At 39.0% G+C, this 19709-nt stretch overlaps 1 protein-coding gene across 1 annotated transcript in view; it reads right to left on the bottom strand.

Moving 5' to 3' along the window:
* Positions 1-19273, bottom strand: part of LOC106178048 (uncharacterized) — a gene marked incomplete at its 5' end in the record, with an annotated part of 32927 nt that extends 13654 nt beyond the window's left edge. The window contains 27 exons of the mRNA XM_087015578.1: positions 5447-5512; positions 5772-5906; positions 6139-6252; positions 6561-6715; positions 6999-7119; positions 7286-7406; positions 7627-7782; positions 7980-8578; positions 8827-8908; positions 9184-9324; positions 9512-9679; positions 9907-10020; positions 10565-10638; positions 10974-11127; positions 12800-12855; positions 13130-13272; positions 13549-13637; positions 13895-14082; positions 14366-14434; positions 14605-14670; positions 14892-15032; positions 15209-15322; positions 15488-15639; positions 15910-16030; positions 16300-16417; positions 16742-16897; positions 17058-19273. Of these exons, the coding sequence (XP_086871704.1) occupies positions 5447-5512; positions 5772-5906; positions 6139-6252; positions 6561-6715; positions 6999-7119; positions 7286-7406; positions 7627-7782; positions 7980-8578; positions 8827-8908; positions 9184-9324; positions 9512-9679; positions 9907-10020; positions 10565-10638; positions 10974-11127; positions 12800-12855; positions 13130-13272; positions 13549-13637; positions 13895-14082; positions 14366-14434; positions 14605-14670; positions 14892-15032; positions 15209-15322; positions 15488-15639; positions 15910-16030; positions 16300-16417; positions 16742-16897; positions 17058-19273 (5829 nt within the window). The remainder of the gene's footprint in view (positions 1-5446; positions 5513-5771; positions 5907-6138; positions 6253-6560; positions 6716-6998; positions 7120-7285; positions 7407-7626; positions 7783-7979; positions 8579-8826; positions 8909-9183; positions 9325-9511; positions 9680-9906; positions 10021-10564; positions 10639-10973; positions 11128-12799; positions 12856-13129; positions 13273-13548; positions 13638-13894; positions 14083-14365; positions 14435-14604; positions 14671-14891; positions 15033-15208; positions 15323-15487; positions 15640-15909; positions 16031-16299; positions 16418-16741; positions 16898-17057) is intronic.
* Positions 19274-19709: the final 436 nt, after the last annotated feature.

The following is a 19709-nucleotide window of genomic DNA, read 5'->3' as shown; positions in this document are numbered from 1 at the left end:
AAACAAGCAAGCGGCTCTCTCTCTCGGCATTCCCTTTGATCTCACTCATCTTTCTCCAAATCAACAGAATCAACTGTTATGTCTTATTGGTAGCAACAAAGACATTTTTGCCTCAGATTTATCTGAAATTGGTCACGTTCCCCTCTACAAACATACTATTGAAACAGATGGGCATCCTCCGATTGCGCAACGATTTTACAGGGCCAGTCCTCAAGCCAAAGCAGAGATTGATCGTCAGATAGATAAGATGCTACGGCACGATATCATAGAACCATCTACTTCACCTTGGAGTAGCCCCGTGGTACTAGTGAAAAAGAAACAGGGTGATTTTCGATTTGCTATTGATTATCGGAAATTGAATGCCGTTACCAAAACAATCAGCTTCCCCCTCCCTCGTTTAGAGGATATTTTTGACTCTGTTGCCGACTCCAAAGCTACCTACTTTTCCCTTATGGACATCAATACAGCTTTTTGGACGGTAGGTTTGTCTGACGATTCAAAGGAAAAATCAGCTTTTGTGACGCATAGTGGTCAATATCAGTTCAAACGTATGGCGTTTGGTTTGAAAAATGCTCCTTCTTCGTATCAATACCTTTTGAGCAACTTATTTCGGCACCTAAATTGGAAATCAGTCATCATTTACATCGATGACATCCTTTCATACTCAAAAACTTTCGAGGAACACCTTTTGCACCTCCAAGAAGTCTTCCATATTCTTCGTCAGGCGAACCTCAAATTAAAACCATCCAAATGCACATTTGCTATGCCTAAAGTACTTTATCTCGGTCATTATGTTTCAAAACAAGGAATTGAAGTTGACCCCTCCAAAACGGAAGCTGTGAAAACTTTCCCACAACCCAAAAATGTTAAGCAAGTGCGTAGTTTTCTTGGTCTCTGTAATTGGTACAGACGATTTATCAAAGGCTTCAGCACTATTGCAAAACCTCTCAATGCATTGTTGCAAAAAGATGTGAAATTTCAATGGTCAGAGGAGTGTGAAACAGCATTCACCACACTCAAGCATAGGCTTATTAACCCGCCTATTCTGAAGTTCCCCGACATGTCCAAACCTTTCATCCTAACGACTGATGCGTCAGGTCACGCTCTTGGTTACATATTAGGGCAATTAGATGATTCAGGTAGGGAAACGGTCATATGCTATGGTGGTCGCTCATTAACTCCAGCTGAGAGACTGTACCCAATTACGCAACTTGAATGCTTAGCTGTGCTTGAAGGAGTGAGAACGTATCAAACGTATCTACTGAATCAGCCATTCGTCATTTACACAGATCATCAGGCTTTGAAATGGCTGAAACAAGTTAAGCATACTACCCCTCGTTTGATTAGATGGGCCTTAGCTTTACAAGAGTATGATTACACAATTCATCATCGCCCTGGCGACAAAAATCCCGCTGACGCTTTGTCACGCCGAGATTATGATGCCCCAGTCCCCAAAGTCACCAACGATGATACCCCGTTGCTAGGGAAAGCCAAAGATGAAAACGAGGCGCCCGTGCGCACCATAGTTGAGCAACCTCCAATTCCGTCATCCCCTGTTCATATCCTTACTGAGATCATTAGTGAAACACAACCTGATGTTTTCTCCGCTATTAGTCACTCAGACGAAGATAGTTTATCTCAGTTAGCCCTTGCTCAAAGACAATGCGCTGATTGTCAGCACATAATCAGTTACCTTGAGACAGACACGCTACCTAGCGATCCCAAATTGGCGAGGAAAACGGTCTATGAGTCTGACCAGTACATAATGGATGGTGATCTCCTGTTCCATATTTATCAACCTCGATCAAAGAACGCTAGTTTGGCAGACAAGAAAATTATACGCCAATTAGCGGTGCCTACACCTTACAGGGATGATGTTTTACACGCATACCATGATAGCTTAGCAGCGGGTGCTCATTTTGCTTTTGATAGAAGTTACGAGTTGATCAGGCACAGATTCTACTGGCCTCGCATGTACTCTGAGATCATGCAATATGTCAAAACTTGTGAACCCTGTCAAAAGGCGAAACGTCATCACGGTCAACGGCCTGCTCCGTTACAACCCCTTCCCATTGTAGGTGTGTGGGACAGACTACATATGGACATACTGGGTCCCTTACCCAAATCGAAAGAAGGTTACAAGTATATTCTTTTAGTGGTCTGTTCTTTCTCAGCTTGGCCAGAAGCGTTCCCTCTCAGAACTCAAACTGCTGAGGAAATAGCTCATGTTTTGTACTCCGAAATCTTTTGCCGTTTTGGAGCACCCCGAGTGATTGTGTCCGATAGAGGTCGGAATTTTACGTCTCTGTTGATCCAGACATTGAGTGACCTGTTTCATGTCAAACGTTCACTAACCTCAGCCTATCACCCGGCCTCAAACGCAGTCGTTGAAAGAAACAATCAATCCATTGCGCAATCCCTTAGAATTTATTGCAATGAAGCCCAGGATAACTGGCCTTCCATTCTTCCAGGAGTTATGATGGCTCTCAGAGCAACGCCAGCTACAGAATCGACCGAGTTTTCCCCTTTTCATTTAATGTTTGGGAGAGAAATGAACACCCCCCTTGAGTCCATTCTGAAACCCCCGGATCACTTGCCTTCCTCCGTAGAAGATTACATTGACAATATTCAAAGAAATTTGGAAACAGCACGAAAGATAGCCCACGACAATAGATTACGCGCACAAGGAAAATACACGCGTAATTTTGACCGCACAGCAAATCCGCCCCCTTTCCATATAGGTGACAGAGTATTGTTGAAGTGGTCACGTGTCAAACCGGGAAAGAGCCCCAAATTGACTTCAAAATTCGTTGGACCTTACTACATAACAGACAGAGTGTCTAGTTATACGTTTCTGTTGCGTGACTGCAAAAATAACAAAGCGCACCCGTCACCCATTCATGCCAATCGGTTGAAATTGTACAAAGATCCACAAGATCGCCCCTTGAGACCACAGCAGCCGTTACCCATTCCCAATCAGGCTGACCCTGCCCCGGCACCACCGGCTGATGAGCCACCCCCAGTGCCCGATGAATGGTTCGATGTTGAAAAGCTACTGAAGTGTAAAAACATACGCGGCGTCAAACATTACTTAGTGAAGTGGAAAGGATATACCCCAACTTGGGAGCCCCACTTTAACGTTGCGCATTCCTTGATCAGAGAATTCCATATCCATAAAACCCTTAGTGGGAAAAGTCGCAAAAGATAAGTCCCTTCATTAGGCATGGTTATTATTCTACGTAGACCTATTTCGAGTTTAACGGTCCCAGCTATTTCAATGTGATATTTTAAACCTGTTATATCATGGTTTATTCTACCCCTACTGATTTTCCTTGTCATACGGTAATCAGCGGTACGTCACGAACTTATTATAGCAGTGATTAAGAAACAATTGCCGTCTCTTTAGCATCTATTCCACATGCTATGTATTCATATGAAAATTGCGATAAAGTTTAATTAGACAAGTTCTTCAAAGATTAATGTTACAGTTTCGCGCTCATGCACCTTAAACACGTATTTGCGACATGAAGATAACAGTTCGGGCGCTCGAGATTCTCCGTGCGTTCGGTGACACGCACACATGTTCATAGTAATTATCAGTACCAAATTCGAAATTAGATGATTTACATACTAGTGGGCCCACATGAGGGATTCCTAGCGTCATCCGTTTCATCTGAGCCGGCTACTCTACTTTCTACTAACACGCACTTATCTCTTCAAAAGATGAAACTGATGCACGCATGAGAGTCACCTCACAGTATGTACCATCGAAACCTCTGTCAAGGTTTAAGTTACTGCCGAAGATTTGCATAGTCAGCTTGTTGATGATGATGATACCCGTTACGAAAGCGTTATACCATGAAGATAAAGTTATCCACCGCGTTAATTACGGTACCATATGTATTTACACCTATAGGGAAGATGTTGCCTTCCGTTGAATATTGGTCCCATACGTATGAATTAACCATGCCTGATTTTACCGTAAAGAGTCTCCCAATTTTCTTTGTCCCTTTTAGAGTCATTGGGTATAACTATTTCCTATATAAATTGCCGATTGAAGCACTTGATGTTCTTGTTTAGGTAACTTCTTGCCTTCAGTCTTCACGTTTTTCGTGCTTTTTAATGATTAATAATTTAATAATTTTAATGATTTAGTACTATATCAAAGACATATTTATTATAGGGGCAAAGTTTATTCTGCGACATATAACAACCTTATTTCATGCATATTCCTTAACTCTTTGGATATAGTATTTTACCGGTTAAATGCATTTTTCGTTATCAACTTACTTAATGTTTACTTCTAGTGTTTATTGTGTCACTCTTTATTAATGCATATTAATGTATACTGGTTTAATGGACTTTACTTAGCTATAAATATGTATATGAGATGTCCTTATTTTTAATCACGTCTATTTTCCATTACTATCTTTTATGATGCCGCACTCCTGAACGTGATTCTTTATTTGATGGTCATTTGTCTACGCCAGGAATCTCCAACTGTTATCAACTTAACCACTTTTGTTGTGTTTCTTTACTTATAGTTTTTAAGTGTTTTCTAGTGTTTTTGTTTTGGCCGGAGGCCAAACTTCTCGCGGACGGAAGGTCATATAACACGGTAGTGTTATACAATTTGTCTCTGCCTTTAAATCACATTTTCAATCACGGAAGAGAAACCAAAATTAGAAACAAAAATCTCAGTAGAGTAATTTATTTAAGTAATTGAAGATACACCCCTTTCAGATGACAGAAAATGGAAACCCGGTGCCGACTCTAGAATTGTAGAAATACTTTGGCCTCATTATAGTCATTTCGCTCTTTTGATCTCTTCCACCAAAAACAGTCACTACACCTGGGGAAATTCCAGTTGAGGCCATTCCCAGGTCCGAGCGTTATGTAACCTTCCTACCCGGAGAACATATCCGTGTTCAGGGCTACTATGGAATGTAATATAGTCCCTGTATTTAGTTTTCTCATACTTCCTATTAATCACGTATGTTACCTTTAGTTCCTTTATTATTCCTATAAATTACACACATTTAGTAATAGTTATTGGGCACGCAGGACTTAGAACGATTCCCTATAAAATGAGGGCTTCTCAGTTAGTGAGAGGGAGACCCCGGGAGATCGTCGTGACTGTCCCTGCCTGCGTGCCAGATTGTAGCCCGTCAGAAAATAAAGATCTTCATGAGCTACCATTGATGTCTTCGGTGTTTTCAAGTTTGCTACCCGCTCAGAATTAAGTAACCATCCGGGTTACAATGTCAAGATACAATCAACGTATATATATAACACAACAGGAGGTGTTTAAAATCAAATCGTGTCCAGCAGTTTATTCAGCGGTTAAAAATAAGAAACGAAACACTGTAAGCTACCGTTTTGTAATCAACGACTTAGTTAAGTTTTAAAATACAAATTTTACTGATATTGCCCTTAAAAAGCATACCGTTATTCCTCGCCTAAAGGTGTCCTCTCCTATCAGCATTGCCAGCATACGGATGACAGCTGCTCCCTGGTAAAGGCGAAAAGAAACAGGCAAAACACTTTTTATTCGCTTAAATAATACTTATTTGTGTTTATTTTACTTAGCTTCAAAACATTTCCACCAACTACCATCAACAAAATGTAAGAAATAATGAAAAGTCAGTAAACCTTCGTTTCGGTCTCAGATTCACGTGATAAAGCTGTATTAGCGATATTTTAACTGATATATGTCATCATTATGCAACTTTAAATCTCTTATACAGCCGATACAAATGTAGAATACATACTTTGTCCAAGGTAATAGTGTCGTAGTTTTCCGCAATCAGTTCAGGGTGGTTGATCGCTAGGTTCAGCGCATGCGTAGTGTTGAGAGAATCTATCTCCAACGCCTTTGTCATTCCTTCGTCAATAAACAACTCCAGCTAAAAACGAAAAGAAACCAATCGAAATATAATTAAATAAGCATGCAGGTAGAATATACGGGACATGATTTTTACATTTAAAATAAAATTAATTAAAGTTAATTAAAATTAATTAAACTTAGTAAAATTTTGGCAAACTTGCACAGTCTATATACATGCGCCAATTACACTTTCGAAGGAATTCCGAATTGTTGTATTAAACATTTATTTGTATTTTTCAAATCAATCATACAGCGTTCCAATCTGGATCCATGTATTGCAGCATGACGCTTTCCAGGAATCTTGCTATTGCAGCATTCACCCACAACTCATCCCACCAGGCGGGCGTTACGTACATACCAAACCACTGGAATAATAAAAAAAAAAAAAACAGTGAATCTTTCAAGATGTCATGGTAGGTTATTTGAATTGCAAATACTCCCTTTTCCTTAGATGTGAAATTGCTAAATTCTGAAGCGAGCATATAAAACAACGCCCGTGAATTCACGGCCAAATACAACATGTACAAGAAACTGTGAGTTTCGCTCCTTCTCACTATGATGATGAATTTTGTGAGAAAAGAAGAGCATAAGCTTTTACAAAAAGAATACACGGACTATGTATACACATGGTAACATAAAACCACAGATCCAATTCAGCCGACGAAAACCTTACCACCAGCGTAATTTTGTTAATGACCCTTTTGGCAATGTTATATTTTGTGCGAACATCAGAGCTGGATGGGTCTAGCAAGATGTCACTTTCACTTATGCATGGTACCCCTCCACTGCTCATCATATCCAGACCAGCCACTGGCGACGCTATGAGATCTGAAACAACAGGGTTTGTGATATTTTAAGCCACTGATTAATGTCGGGTTAATTTAATATTAATTTTAGTCTATTTATTTTCAGAATAACACCAATCGGTATGGGTGTTATTTGGATATCATTTGCTAATTCCCACAGGTCAGTTGAGGTCAATATACGAAAGACACTCCGTTGCGTTTTAAAAGTTCTGCCCTGGAAAGTTAAATTTTGACCTATCTTAGAAAAAGGAAAGAAAGGAAACAAAACTGCTGAATCTTACAAGTTCAATATCGAATGATCTTACCAAGTTTTTGCATCGGGTACAGCACGTTAAAGTAGGAAGATAACATCTCTACAGTCCTGACTGCTCCATTGAGAGCAAACTCGGTATGACCTTGCAAGCCGTCTCTGGCCCAGACAGTCACCTGAGAAACAAGACCACATACCTGCATAATTCTCAAATGATTGACATATTCCTCTGTTTGTTAGCCACGACTATTTTCTCATAATTCATTACGTCAATAGTTTGTCCTTTGAACAGCATACGGACTATATTAATATTTAACTATCCAAACAGGCACCGAAACTTACCGGTATGTTTAGACCAGTATTCTTCGTGTTTGGCTTGAAATCATTAATAGCAAATGCCAATTCTGAGGGAGCAAGTCTTTTCGTTGGCTCAAATACTTCAATTATCCAGTCGTCGGACTCGCTGAAATAAGTACAGTGTATGAAATATCATTCGAACGATGAGACGACTGTTTAATTTTGTGCTATGACACACCCACACGAAATTATTCGCCCGTATTAAATGGTTTATGATAATGATTTCCAAAAGTGAAGAAGCTAAATGCAGTGCAATGAAATCCAATTAACTTTACACGGTTATAACTGAGCTCCCTATCATAATACTGTGTAATACTGTGTATTACCTGCTTGTGACTAATTTGATGTCAGTTGACATCTGAGTCAGCATTGGTTGTTTAGTGTAGATGGTAAGGTTAAAAAATGCCTTCAAAGCTGGTTCGTCAAGACAAGGAAAGACACGACGAGCATGTGTTGGGGCCATGTTGGTCAAGATAATGTATCTGGAAAAATGAAAAAAAAAAGTTTAATGAACGCTTCCTGACTGTTGCGATTGCAAAAAATCATTTCAAATGGATTAACAAAAATTATTCAGAAAAATTTACATGAAAGTGTAACAAACGAGATGTAAAACAATTATATGTAGTTTACATTTCAAACAGAGACTTTTAGAAATTGCGGATAACAATGTTATGGCTACCTTTTGCTGCCATCTGGGAAGTCGTAGCTGGTGTAGAACATGCCATACGGCAAACGCCCTATAGCGCCACTAAATGACATTTTGACAGAGTAGCTGTTGTTAGGCTCCAACACTGTCCCGACTTTAACGATAAAGAAGTCTTTTTTGGGAATAAATTCTGTAGTTGTTACAGGAATGTTACCATTTGGGCCCGTAAACTCTATGGTACCTTCATCAACCATCAAGTCAGTTGCATGTAAAGTGAGTTGATTTGTTGTCCTAATAGCATCGAATATCATTTCAACTTCGCCAGTGAAGGTAAACTGATCTGGGGAGTTCCCGTATATATCTGGCCTAAGGGTAATGGCGTATGACGTGGGATTGACGTCATAGGGCAGACGTAGCTCACTAATAGTGCCGACCGGGCTTTCGTGCACATGGCTACGTTCGTACAAACCAGGGGTTGTCGGGTTGAATAATTCCTCGGCCAACCAGTTGCCGATATCTTCCTCGTTACGAAGCAGCCAGCGTATGTTTGACTTCGTCCTCTCCACAGCTTTCAGCCATTCAAGCCTCGCTGCACCCATATTGTGATTGTGTTCGCTCAACCAAGACGTTAGCTAAGGATGAGAGAAAACAGCGTGGTGGACACAATGCCTCTTATGGTATTAGCCGAAAAAGAAAATTCTGCCATCTGAATAAGGTTTTGACCTCAAAATCAATTCTCAGTCTAGATATTAATATTGGCGTTTAATAACATACAAAAAATATTGTAGATTTAAAAAGACAGATACACTTATAATGGGAAACGGCACTCCGTCGTGTTGTTGTTTTTATCTTAAAAATTATCGCAATCTTTGAAACATACCTCTTGCAACTGGGAAAGACTATTGAAGTTCTTTGTGACTTGATAGATGATTTTCCTCATCATTTCTGGATTATTTCTGAATCTTAAAACCAAGCAAATCGTGTAAGAGTGACGTGCTATCGAAGAAATTACTACAATGACAGACGCAATTAAAGAGGATAAATTATTTTCCATGAAATAAACACTAAACACATATATTATGAAAAAGGCAATGGAATGCTAGTATATATACAATTGCATAGACACAGAGGAAGATGGGTAAGATAACAATGTTTAAGAATAACTCTATTGAAAATAAATAAGCAGGCGTATAAATTAAACGGCCCCAATACCATGTCTGAAGATTTGTTTTATTACCGTTTAAGGATATCGTGCCAGTTAGTTTGCAACCAGTTCCAGGCAATGGTTTGTCCAACTGGGGTATCGGCAATAAAAATTATCAGGTATCCGGCGTCTTCATACGGGATTTTTGTAGAGTCCAACGCATACCTCAGAGCTCTGAAGTGTAAAATGATGTTAAATATGAACTATTTAATGTAAAAAAGAACGATCTGGCTTCATCATCTTTTAAGAAAGTAGCTGAATAGTATCTTTTATAAACTGCATCATTTTTTCATATTTGCTGAACATTATACAACCACAATATTTATAATTGTGTATCAATGTGTATCAGAATTCATCCTACGTGTTGATAATCCAGGACTGTGAGGAAGACCCCAGCGCTCTCAGGAGCTGCTGTTTCTCTGACGGGGATGTGGCGTCCAGGTACTGTTGGTACACGAAGTCCCAAGTGGCCTTGTCTCCATTCGCTACTGCAGTCGTATATACCACAGACCGAAAGTTGGGCTCAATACTGAAATATAATGATTACTTTTCATGTCGTTTCAATTAACATCCTAATGAACAATCATTATATGTACAACAGTCAGAGATCAGAAAAGTGAACGCATTGCATGGGAATGTCGCAAAATGTAATAATGAATTTTCGTCACTTAACTCTAACAATACGCGTGCTCGCGCCAGCAAAATATAACACAAAGACTTTTTTTCCTGTTCACTGTGCAATCAGAATAAACTTACGGGTTCTCTGCATTTGGATTATTCATCCATTTACGGAATTTTTCCAGAGACTTGTCAACGCACGGCTGGTGGCCTAGCTCACAGGCGTACTCCAGCACCCTGGACCTTGTTAACCTTTCGAAGAGTTGAGAACCATGATAAAATGGTAGTTAAAATAGTTTTTAAACATATGGCATAAGTTTATTAATCAGAACAATTTATTGTAGGGGTATCTATTTTTGACACAGTATTTAAAGGCCTTTACTGAGCGAATGATTTCAGTTATCCGGTAAAATTAGAAGGTATAACTTTGTATAACTCTGATACTGGAACTTATGTAAGTAAATAACCGTCGTTGCGGTCTCAACCTATTTCCAGCTGTATGACAATAGATCAGGTGACCAGTCCATCCAGGTTATTACCTAGTTAAAAATATCAGGTTGAGACCGCAACGTCATGCAGTCAGTTGCGAACGTACATGTATGTACCGGTATCACTCACTCATTCACTCACTCTCTCTCTCCCTTTCTCTCTCTTTCTCTCTCTCTCTCTCTCTCTCTCACACACACACACACACACACACACACACACACACAGAGTTATAATTCAAATTTCCTTATTATTATTATAAAAGTAACACAATATATGAAAATAACGAATTGGTTTTCAAATGTCTTACTTCGTCATAGGAGAACCGGTGTCCTGCCATCCATATCGACTATATGACCTTGACATTAGACTTAGCAGATATTGCTATATAAAAAAGAGAAATAGATGACAGCATGAATGATTCTGTCTACAGGACATTAATACATAAAATACTGACATAATCGTGAATATCTGATACATTTACCTAAAATTCTTTCAGTTCTAAAATATTTTATTTTTGTGATTTTTTAATACAGTTATATAAACAGCATAATGAACAGGAGAAAAGTTATGTTTTCATCGTTTTATGATAGCATACATTGTACAATAATCTATGTATTAAACCGTGTGCATGGTAAAAGACAGAAATTAACTTTAAACTCTGGTATGAATAACAGTAATCCAATTATTAAAGATTTGAAAACAGTTAATTGACCTACTTTATATCCACCGTAATACGGACTTCTTCTCAGCCTGTTATCTAAATATCTGAGGTTAGAAACGGCAGTGACAGTAGGAAGATACTCCTCCTCTCTTGCCAGATACTTGGTGGCGTTCATCGCGAGAGGGACAGTCACCGGATCGATGTTAGCGCTGAAAAGGGTCCATTCAGTAAAAATGCGGCTTATTTTACTGAGATTTATTTTTTTGATTTAGCTGACAAAACTACCGTTACAGAAAATCCATTCATGTACTGAATCCATTTTAAACTCAACTGAAATTCGCCTTACATAATGCTGAGGTGAAATGATATCCCCAAAAGTCTGATTTCAAGGGAAGTTTGGCGTAGTCAAACGTTTATTTATGGCGACGGTCTAATACTTCACAAATTTGCTTGTAGCCTCGGATTCGATGCTACACAATTTCTCAACATTTTGCTTTAGCCTCGGATTCAATGCTGCATGTAACGTATCAGACTCATAATTCAATGTTTATTAATAATAAGCTTTATTTCTTTTATTAATGGGACTTCCAATAAAAGCGGCCATCATCGGCCAAATTTCAAACATCACACTTGAGTTTGTTCCATTCTTTAAAGGACGGATCCTATTTCTTACATCAGCTTCCCAGTGGGCAAATCAACATTGAATCAATGTTGAATCAACGTTGATGGTCAACGTTGAAACTATGTTGATATGACGTTGACTATGAAAGTTGACTCAACGTTGAACCATCAAGGTTGAATCAACCTTGAGGTATCAATGTTGAATCAACGTTGACGGTCAACGTTGAAACTATGTTGATATGACGTTGACTATGAAAGTTGACTCAACATTGAACCATCAAGGTTGAATCAACTTTGATACAAGTATGCAGGCACATACGGTAATTACTCATAAAAATTAAACAACAAATTAGCTTTACTAAAATAATTATAACGTCACATCAGGTAGTTAAGATAATTTTAAGAATACAAAAACAAAGGGTCACCAGTCTAATTTTTTTCTCACAGCTAACTTAAATTTCCAGAAAAACAGGCATTTTTGGCTTTTTCAAGCTTTTTCTTCAACCTTGAGTAAAATTTTGTCAATTTGCCATAAAGTAAGGCTGGTGACCCTATGTTTTTTTCTTTTTCTTAAAGATAACCTGTGGAAAGTTTAAAAAAAAAACTGACGACCGCTTTTTTCACAAAATTAATTTTAATGAAAAAGGGGTAAAACAAGCGTTTTATGAGGGGTAATTACCCCTATGCATACCTCTCTAGTGAGATAATCATTTAAAACTATTATCAAGGTTATGATTAAGGTTATAAAGTTAAGGTTGGCCCAATGTTGAGATCCTGTTGATATGTCAACATTGACAAAGGGTTTACAAACACAGGTTGATTCAACGTTGAAATCCTGTTGATCTATCAACATTGAAAACTGATTGACAAAGAAAGGTAAAATCAATGTTGAGACCCTGTTGATCTATCAACATTGGCAATTGGTTGACAAGAAAAGGTTGATACAATGTTGAAATCCTGTTGATCTATCAACATTGAAAATTGATTGACAAAGAAAGGTTAAATCAATGTTGAGACCCTGTTGATCTATCAACATTGACAATTGGTTGACAAGAAAAGGTTGATTCAATGTTGAGATCTTGTTGATCTATCAATATTGATGGATCAACATCATCTCAACCTATCCTCAATGTTGAATCAACGTTGAGTGCCCGCTGGGTTAGATCAAGGAGACATAAAGTTATTGTTGTTAGCGTCTAGGAGTTACAGGGCAAATTAAACGTCAGGGTCTAGGAGTAATAGGGCAAATTAACTACTCACCTGGCTAGGCTGAACAAATCGTCAATAACCTGCGCTCTGTTGATGTCACCAATTACCTAATGACAGAATAATATGTATATGTAGTGTCGGATATCCATGGCTAGGTAATACTGGGCTCACGTGAGCAAATGTCTCGATTCCGTGGCCCCGTATCTCGAAATAGAATCGGTTATGGAATCGAGACACTAACGCACGTGCGCAACATAGCAAACCTTTCGAGATACGGAGCCCTGGTAAGTGCATTATATAGAGATGCTTTCAATCTGTGCCACATAAATATCAGAACAAAATATACCGGTAATTGCGCCATATAACGCAGTAGTTCCTCACCTTGTGATCCGTTATTAACTGCTTGATGATGTTTTGCCAGTTGTCTATATCGTAGTTGACTCGATATAGTCCAGTTAACTCCGGATTACCAATCACCCAGTCTTGGGGTCCCACATTGTCAACATCTGACGGTTGTAGGCTGACTGGAGGAGAAAACACCGAACAACTCAGTTATATTTCACTTCCATTAACTGAATTAATTTTTCATTAAAAAAGGAGCAATTAAGTTTTGAAAAAGTATGTCTGAGAGTTTAATATTGTGACAACATCCTTCAGGAATAAAAACACTTATCGCTTTATAATCCATGTTTGGTCAACTTTCCGATGACAATTTTGAAACAGTCTTCGTTTTCCAATGGTTTGTCTTTACTTTGTTATTGAGTGAACACCTGGGTGGATGACTGTTCAGGTTTACTTACTATTCTCTAAGTTCATCCAGTGAATTGGGCGTCCTTTGAAATCGGAATCCTTGCTGGTTACCACTGTGAGCGGTATATGCCACGTGTAACTGAGGTAAAAAAAATGCAGAATTAGCATTGTAACATCCCTTTCTCCCATCTGTTATTGTTTTGTGAGAGAAAAACTTACAGTGTAGCACTTGTAAGCCTACAGCACGTACTTATCATTATCCTAACCATTGCTTTTTACATATTGTATATTGGTTACTTTCGGCGATCATATCACTTTCTATACAGAACTTTTTTCAACATCACACAACTATAACAATATGACGTGGTGCTTAAAAAATAACATCAAAACCCTCACTTGTACACAGTGTTATACTCGGGGTTATTGATAGCAGTGGGGTCGTTTTTGAACTGTTCTTGCGTGACTTGGATATCTGAATTATCTCCGGAGCGCGTTATGGTCACTAATGGATATCCTGCTTGTTTGGTCCAAGGATCCATTATTTCTGAGATATTGAGATCAACATTCTGGTACCGAATCAACACCTATATTTAGAATTAACTTCACGGTTAGAAATTCTAAGTTGCAACATGTTTTTTTTCTTGAACTGAATTTAAGATTAATGGCATATTGACGGTCAAAATAATTACTTAATTTCTATTAATTTTCCTTTAACACACAGAAATATGTCATTAACCGTTTTTGTAGCACAACATTCTCAACAGCTTAAACTTACAGGCAATTACCGCTCTAGAATTCATAAATGTAAGGGACTCAGAAACGAAAACAGAACCATGAACCGACACTCGACAAGTTACAAATACTTACAGACTGGAAGGCATCATACACGTCTTTAGTTGTAGTGTTTCCAACGACTTCTTTTTTCTTAAAATATTCCTTGTAAAAATATGCAAAATTAATCAACTATCCATAAATTTTTCATGACTCTCTGGTAGCCATGTAAAAGTTGATTTAATTGTGATTATTCAGCTAGCATGAAACTATCCTTCATCGCCATTTGTTTTCATCACGCCATCATTAATCTCTGTTTTCCAACAAACACTCACCTGCAGACCTCGTTTAAAGAACGGGTCGGTCATAATGAATTGAAGCATTCTGATTACAGTTGCTGCCTGGAATATAAATTCAGATTCTCAATTCAAACGAAAACCAACGAGAATTGAAAAGCTATGACTTTTGCAGGGTCTTACTGGTATTGATGAATGAAGTAGGGGCCTTCCGTATATTCGTACAGTGGTACTGTGAAATCAATATATACAAAGCTCCACAATACTACCTTATGACGAGATCTTAAAGATAAACATATTTCAAATCATAGTTGCATGGTATATACCTTGTCCGTTGTAAATTCGCTACTTGTATACTTCTCTGCGATCTCGTCCGGCTGGCTGACATCAGTTATTATTGGATGTGTGGCATTGCTGGCATCTTCCCGCATTACTGGTAACATTACGTCGTAGACAAACTGCTGTGTCTGAAATAAAAGAGCGTGTACGTATGTTTATTGTAAATGTATTCACCAATAAGGATTCATATAAGGTACATGTGCCTGTTGTAGCTAAACAGATGTTTGTTTTTACTTTTAAGTTTAAAGCAAAATTGTGTCAAACGAGTTGGGGTACCAAATTGTTTTAGTAAAAGGGTTCTTACCGGATCTAACTCTGGTGCCACGCCACCCACTCCTTCAATTGCACAGAACTTTGAAAAACCATCGTTGAACCATATGTCAGTCCACCATCCTGGGCCTACCAGATTGCCAAATATCTGAAATAATGGAAACATCAGTCTAAAAAGACATACCCTGATTGAAAACAAACCATGACTGTGCTGAAGGGGTATTATAATTATAATGTTTTACCGGTTTGATTATCAAAAGTAAAATTAAAAAAAGAAATCATTGGAAACTTAAATTGATGAAATTTTACTCACAGTATCAGTGATTTCCCTGACGACATTTTTAGTAACTGTTTGTCGTTTTGTTTCATCGGCTGAATTTGAGTCATACAAAATCTGCTCATCTCTAAAGTTGACAATTCCAATGGTTCCAGAGCTTATAACCGGGCTTGGCGATGCCACAATATCTATATAGAAGTACAGCAAATGTTTTAATACGGCTTTCTTCATACGGTTAAGACATATTTATCATAGTTTAAGGTGCTTTCCCCTCAAGTCTCATATTCTTAATAATGGACTTCACAATTAAAAGTCTTGGTCACAAACATGGATGATACTAAAATGATAAGTGTAAAATGTTAACATTTACATTTTCTTACCACTTTCATTTTCTTTTACTTTAAAGGCTTTAACGCTTTCTTTTTGTATTATAAAATTATTTCGCAACACACACGAACCTAGCTTTTGAGCATTGAAAGACATATTTAATTGGTTTGTAAAGAATTCAATAGTCTGGACTGCCGTGTTCCGTGCCAAAGTGCCCTGATTATTGGTCTCCTGACTGGTCCAAGTCGTTACCTAAAATCAGGTTAAATAATCAATGAAGGTTATCACGATGAATATCAAAATCACCAAAGACTAACATGGTTATCAAATGTCGTATCTTAGCACAGTCTGAAAGTTGAAACTATGTAATAAAAACATTAAATCATCACCCATTATATACTACTAAAACGAATTTTAGTTACACGATAAAAGTTCAGACCAAAACATTTATAAGACTTGTACGTTAACTGTGTGTGTATTGTCCCAATGTAATTAAATTTGTTTCAAAATACATGACTTACAGTGACATTATCCCCTGTGGCGGTGGACTTTGGTTGTAAATCGGTCATAATGAACGTGACTTGTTGGGTGGACATTTCTGGAGTTTGTTGGAATATGTCAGCAATCATGTTGTTTGGTCTGTCAAAATCAATAAAGATAACTAACATAATGTAACATTTATAACCGATATGGTGTTGAAGTAATGCATTTCTGGGTAGATGGTCAAAACACACGAACTTTCACTTTTCACTGACTGCCATTAAGTCAATATCTTTCAAAATGTTATCCGTCATAATATTTTGACGATATCCAAAAAGAATAAATAATTTAAACATGGTCATATAGAGACAATAATTCTCAATTAAACGTTGTTTCCACATAGCTTCAATCTGGTACAGGCGCAGCGTCTGGTAGCAAACTTCAAACTTAAGCAAACTTCAGTTGAACTAACAAGCATCTCACCTTTGTTCTGTTCTTTCTTTAGGCATGTTTGAAAGTGATATATAGTTAGGATTGTGGACGATGCATATGTTAAATGTTGCTGTTAAAAGTGGTTCATCAAAACTGGGGAAGACACGACGCGCGTGTGTTGGTACCATTTGCGTTGTGAACGTGTACCTAGGAAGGAAAAAGACTGATTGGAGCCACATTATTCAGAGTTATTTTTATAATTTTTAGACGATATTATATTTTGAATTAATGTCAAGATGTCCTTACAAAAATTTACTTCTGAGATATGCCTCGAATAAAATGCTACTTTACGCAGGGATAAACTCACCTCTTTTCCCCTGATGGTGTCGTACGTTCGATAAAGAACAATCCTCTTGGTTCTTGGTTAATATCGCCCATATAATTTATTTTTATTACATAGGTTTTCCCATCTACTAGAGGCTGGGCCAATTTAAGGATAAAGAACTCTCTTTCAAGATCGCGATCATATCCATTATGCTGTATTGAACCTGTGGGCCCTTCTATAGCAATTGAGTTATTATCTGGGATAAGGTCTACCATATGGAGTATAATCTTATCAGTAGGGCCATTGGCGTAAACCATGATCTCAACTCTACCAAAGAACTGGAAGTTCGTTGAATCGCTGGGTAAAGGATTAGGCCATAATTCGATCTTGTAATTCCTTGGGATTATATCGTACTGCAATCGATTTTGATCTTGAGCAACTCCAGGAATGAATGGTTTTGATGAAATGATGAATTGGGTTGTTGTTTGACCCTCAGTAGGTGCTACCGTCTGTGCCAACATGGTGGGATTCAGAGCAGAGCCTGTTGTTTGTGCCACAGCCGTTGCAACAGTAGTGATTACCTCAGCTGCACTGGTGCCAGTTGACGTGTCCTGTTGTTGACCTGGAGTTGGTCCAACAGTAGGTGCTGGAGCAGGCGCAGCAGTAGATTGGACGATAGGGGCAGATGAAGTATATGTTCCAAGAGAAGCAGTTTCAGTAGTGGTACCCCTACTTTGACTAGTTGTCTGTCCTACAGTAGATGCTGCCGTGGGCGGCGTAGTAGATAATGCGGTGATTAGAGGTCCAGAGGCACCAGATTCAGTGGTGGTTTCTTGTTGCTGACCGGTCGACTGACTTACAACCTTACTAGTTGTCTGCCTAGGTCCTGTTCCACCAGGGAATGTAAAAGGAATCTCTGTTGTGGTCTGTCTGGTAGTGGTTTCTGTTGTCGTAGGAGCTGTAGTCGGTGCAGGGGTTGGTGCTGTACTCGGTGCAGTAGATGGTGCCACCGATGGTGCCAGAGTTGTTGGTGCTGCAGTCGGCGCCACAGTTGGTGCTGCAGTCGATGCTTGAGTTGGCACCGTAGGCACTGTAGAAGTTTCGGTAGAGGCTGTATTAAGTACAGTCGCTGTTTCTACAGTGGATGTTGTTGGTTGAAACAGAGTTTCTGTAGTTGTTTTACTTGTAGCAGGTGGGGCAGTTGTTTGGGTAGAAGGCGCCGCAGTTGGTGCACCTGTTGTCTTTTCTTGTAGCCTTGTTGTTTGTCCAGGGCCCGTTCCGCCAGGAAATACTGGTTGTTGTGGAGTTTCAGTGGTGATTTGCACTTGTGCAGCTGTCGTCTGTCTTGTGGTAGGAGCAACAGTAGGTGCAGTGGTTGGTGCAACAGTAGGCGCGACAGTTGGTGCACTTGTTGTTTTTGCATCAACGTTTGTTGTCTGTTTAGGTCCTGTTCCACCCGGAAATACTGGTTGCTGTGGTGTCTCAGTGGTAGTTTGCACTGGTTCCACCGTTGTCTGTGGGGCAGTAGGACTAACAGTGGGCGAAATAGTTTGTGATACAACAGGTTCCTTAGTAGATGCTTCTGTTTGAGTTTCAGTAGGCGCGTTTGTCTGTGAAACAGTAGGTGAAACCGTTTGTGCTACAGTAGGAGCAATAGTTGGTGCGTCAGTTTGTGCAACAGGTGGTGCTACCGTTTGTGCTACAATAGGGGCAACAGAAGGTGCGTCAGTTTGTGCGACAGTAGGTGCAATCGTTTGTGCTACAGTAGGGGCAACAGAAGGTGCGTCAGTTTGTGCGACAGTAGGTGCAATCGTTTGTGCTACAGTAGGGGCAGCAGAAGGTGCGTCAGTTTGTGCGACAGTAGGTGCAATAGTTTGTGCTACTGTAGGTGTACTGGTTCGCGTCACAGTAGGTGCGGTAGTTTGCGCTACAGTAGGTGCCTTAGTTTGCGCTACGGTAGATGTGGTAGTTTGCACTACAGTAGGTGCCTTAGTTTGCGCTACGGTAGATGTGGTAGTTTGCGCTACAGTAGGTAAAGCAGTTGATGCTACAGTTCGTGAAGCAGTTGGTAAAGCAGTTCCCCCAGTCGTAGATGCACTAGTGGTAATTGTTTCTGTCGAATGACCGAAAGTTTGTGATCCGGATGAAAGGTCAGGGTCGGTGATGCCTACTTGTCCAGAAGTAGAGCCCTGCCAGTTTCCTTCTGCATAAAGGTTAAAAAGGATGTTATGAATAATTGAAAAGCATACATTGATAAACAATTATTAAAACTATGCATATTTTAAGAAAATAAGTAAAAGTTGTTAGTCGCTGGTTAAAGCGCCAGGAAATTATCTGTATTATATATAATGTGAATTGAACTACAGAAGCAATGCATAATTACTTGTGCCTTAAACGGTTGGCCACAAAGCCATCTATTCTCATTTTTTATAGTAATATTTTATCATCATATTTCCCTTTGATTTGTGTCGTTGGTGGACTGCAGGTGAGCCGAATACCATTATAACACAAGCAACCCCAAGCGTTGTTTCTTTACCAAACATAGTCTAGAAAATACCACAATCTGTTTTAGCAATGTAATAATAAGTTGGGTTAGTAATAGGATGCACATGCAAGCCGCTCTAACCAAAGATGTGTTAGGTAGACATGCAGGCAAGTTTGACGTGCTGGTGTCGTTGTTACACTGTAGTTTTA

This window comes from Lingula anatina, chromosome 1, assembly GCF_051362555.1.
Source record: "Lingula anatina isolate TDL-2025a chromosome 1, LinAna3.0, whole genome shotgun sequence".
Classification (NCBI taxonomy): Eukaryota; Metazoa; Brachiopoda; class Lingulata; order Lingulida; family Lingulidae; genus Lingula; species Lingula anatina.
The sequence above is the reverse complement of the archived record's forward strand: the minus strand, read 5'-3'. Positions and strand labels throughout refer to the sequence as shown.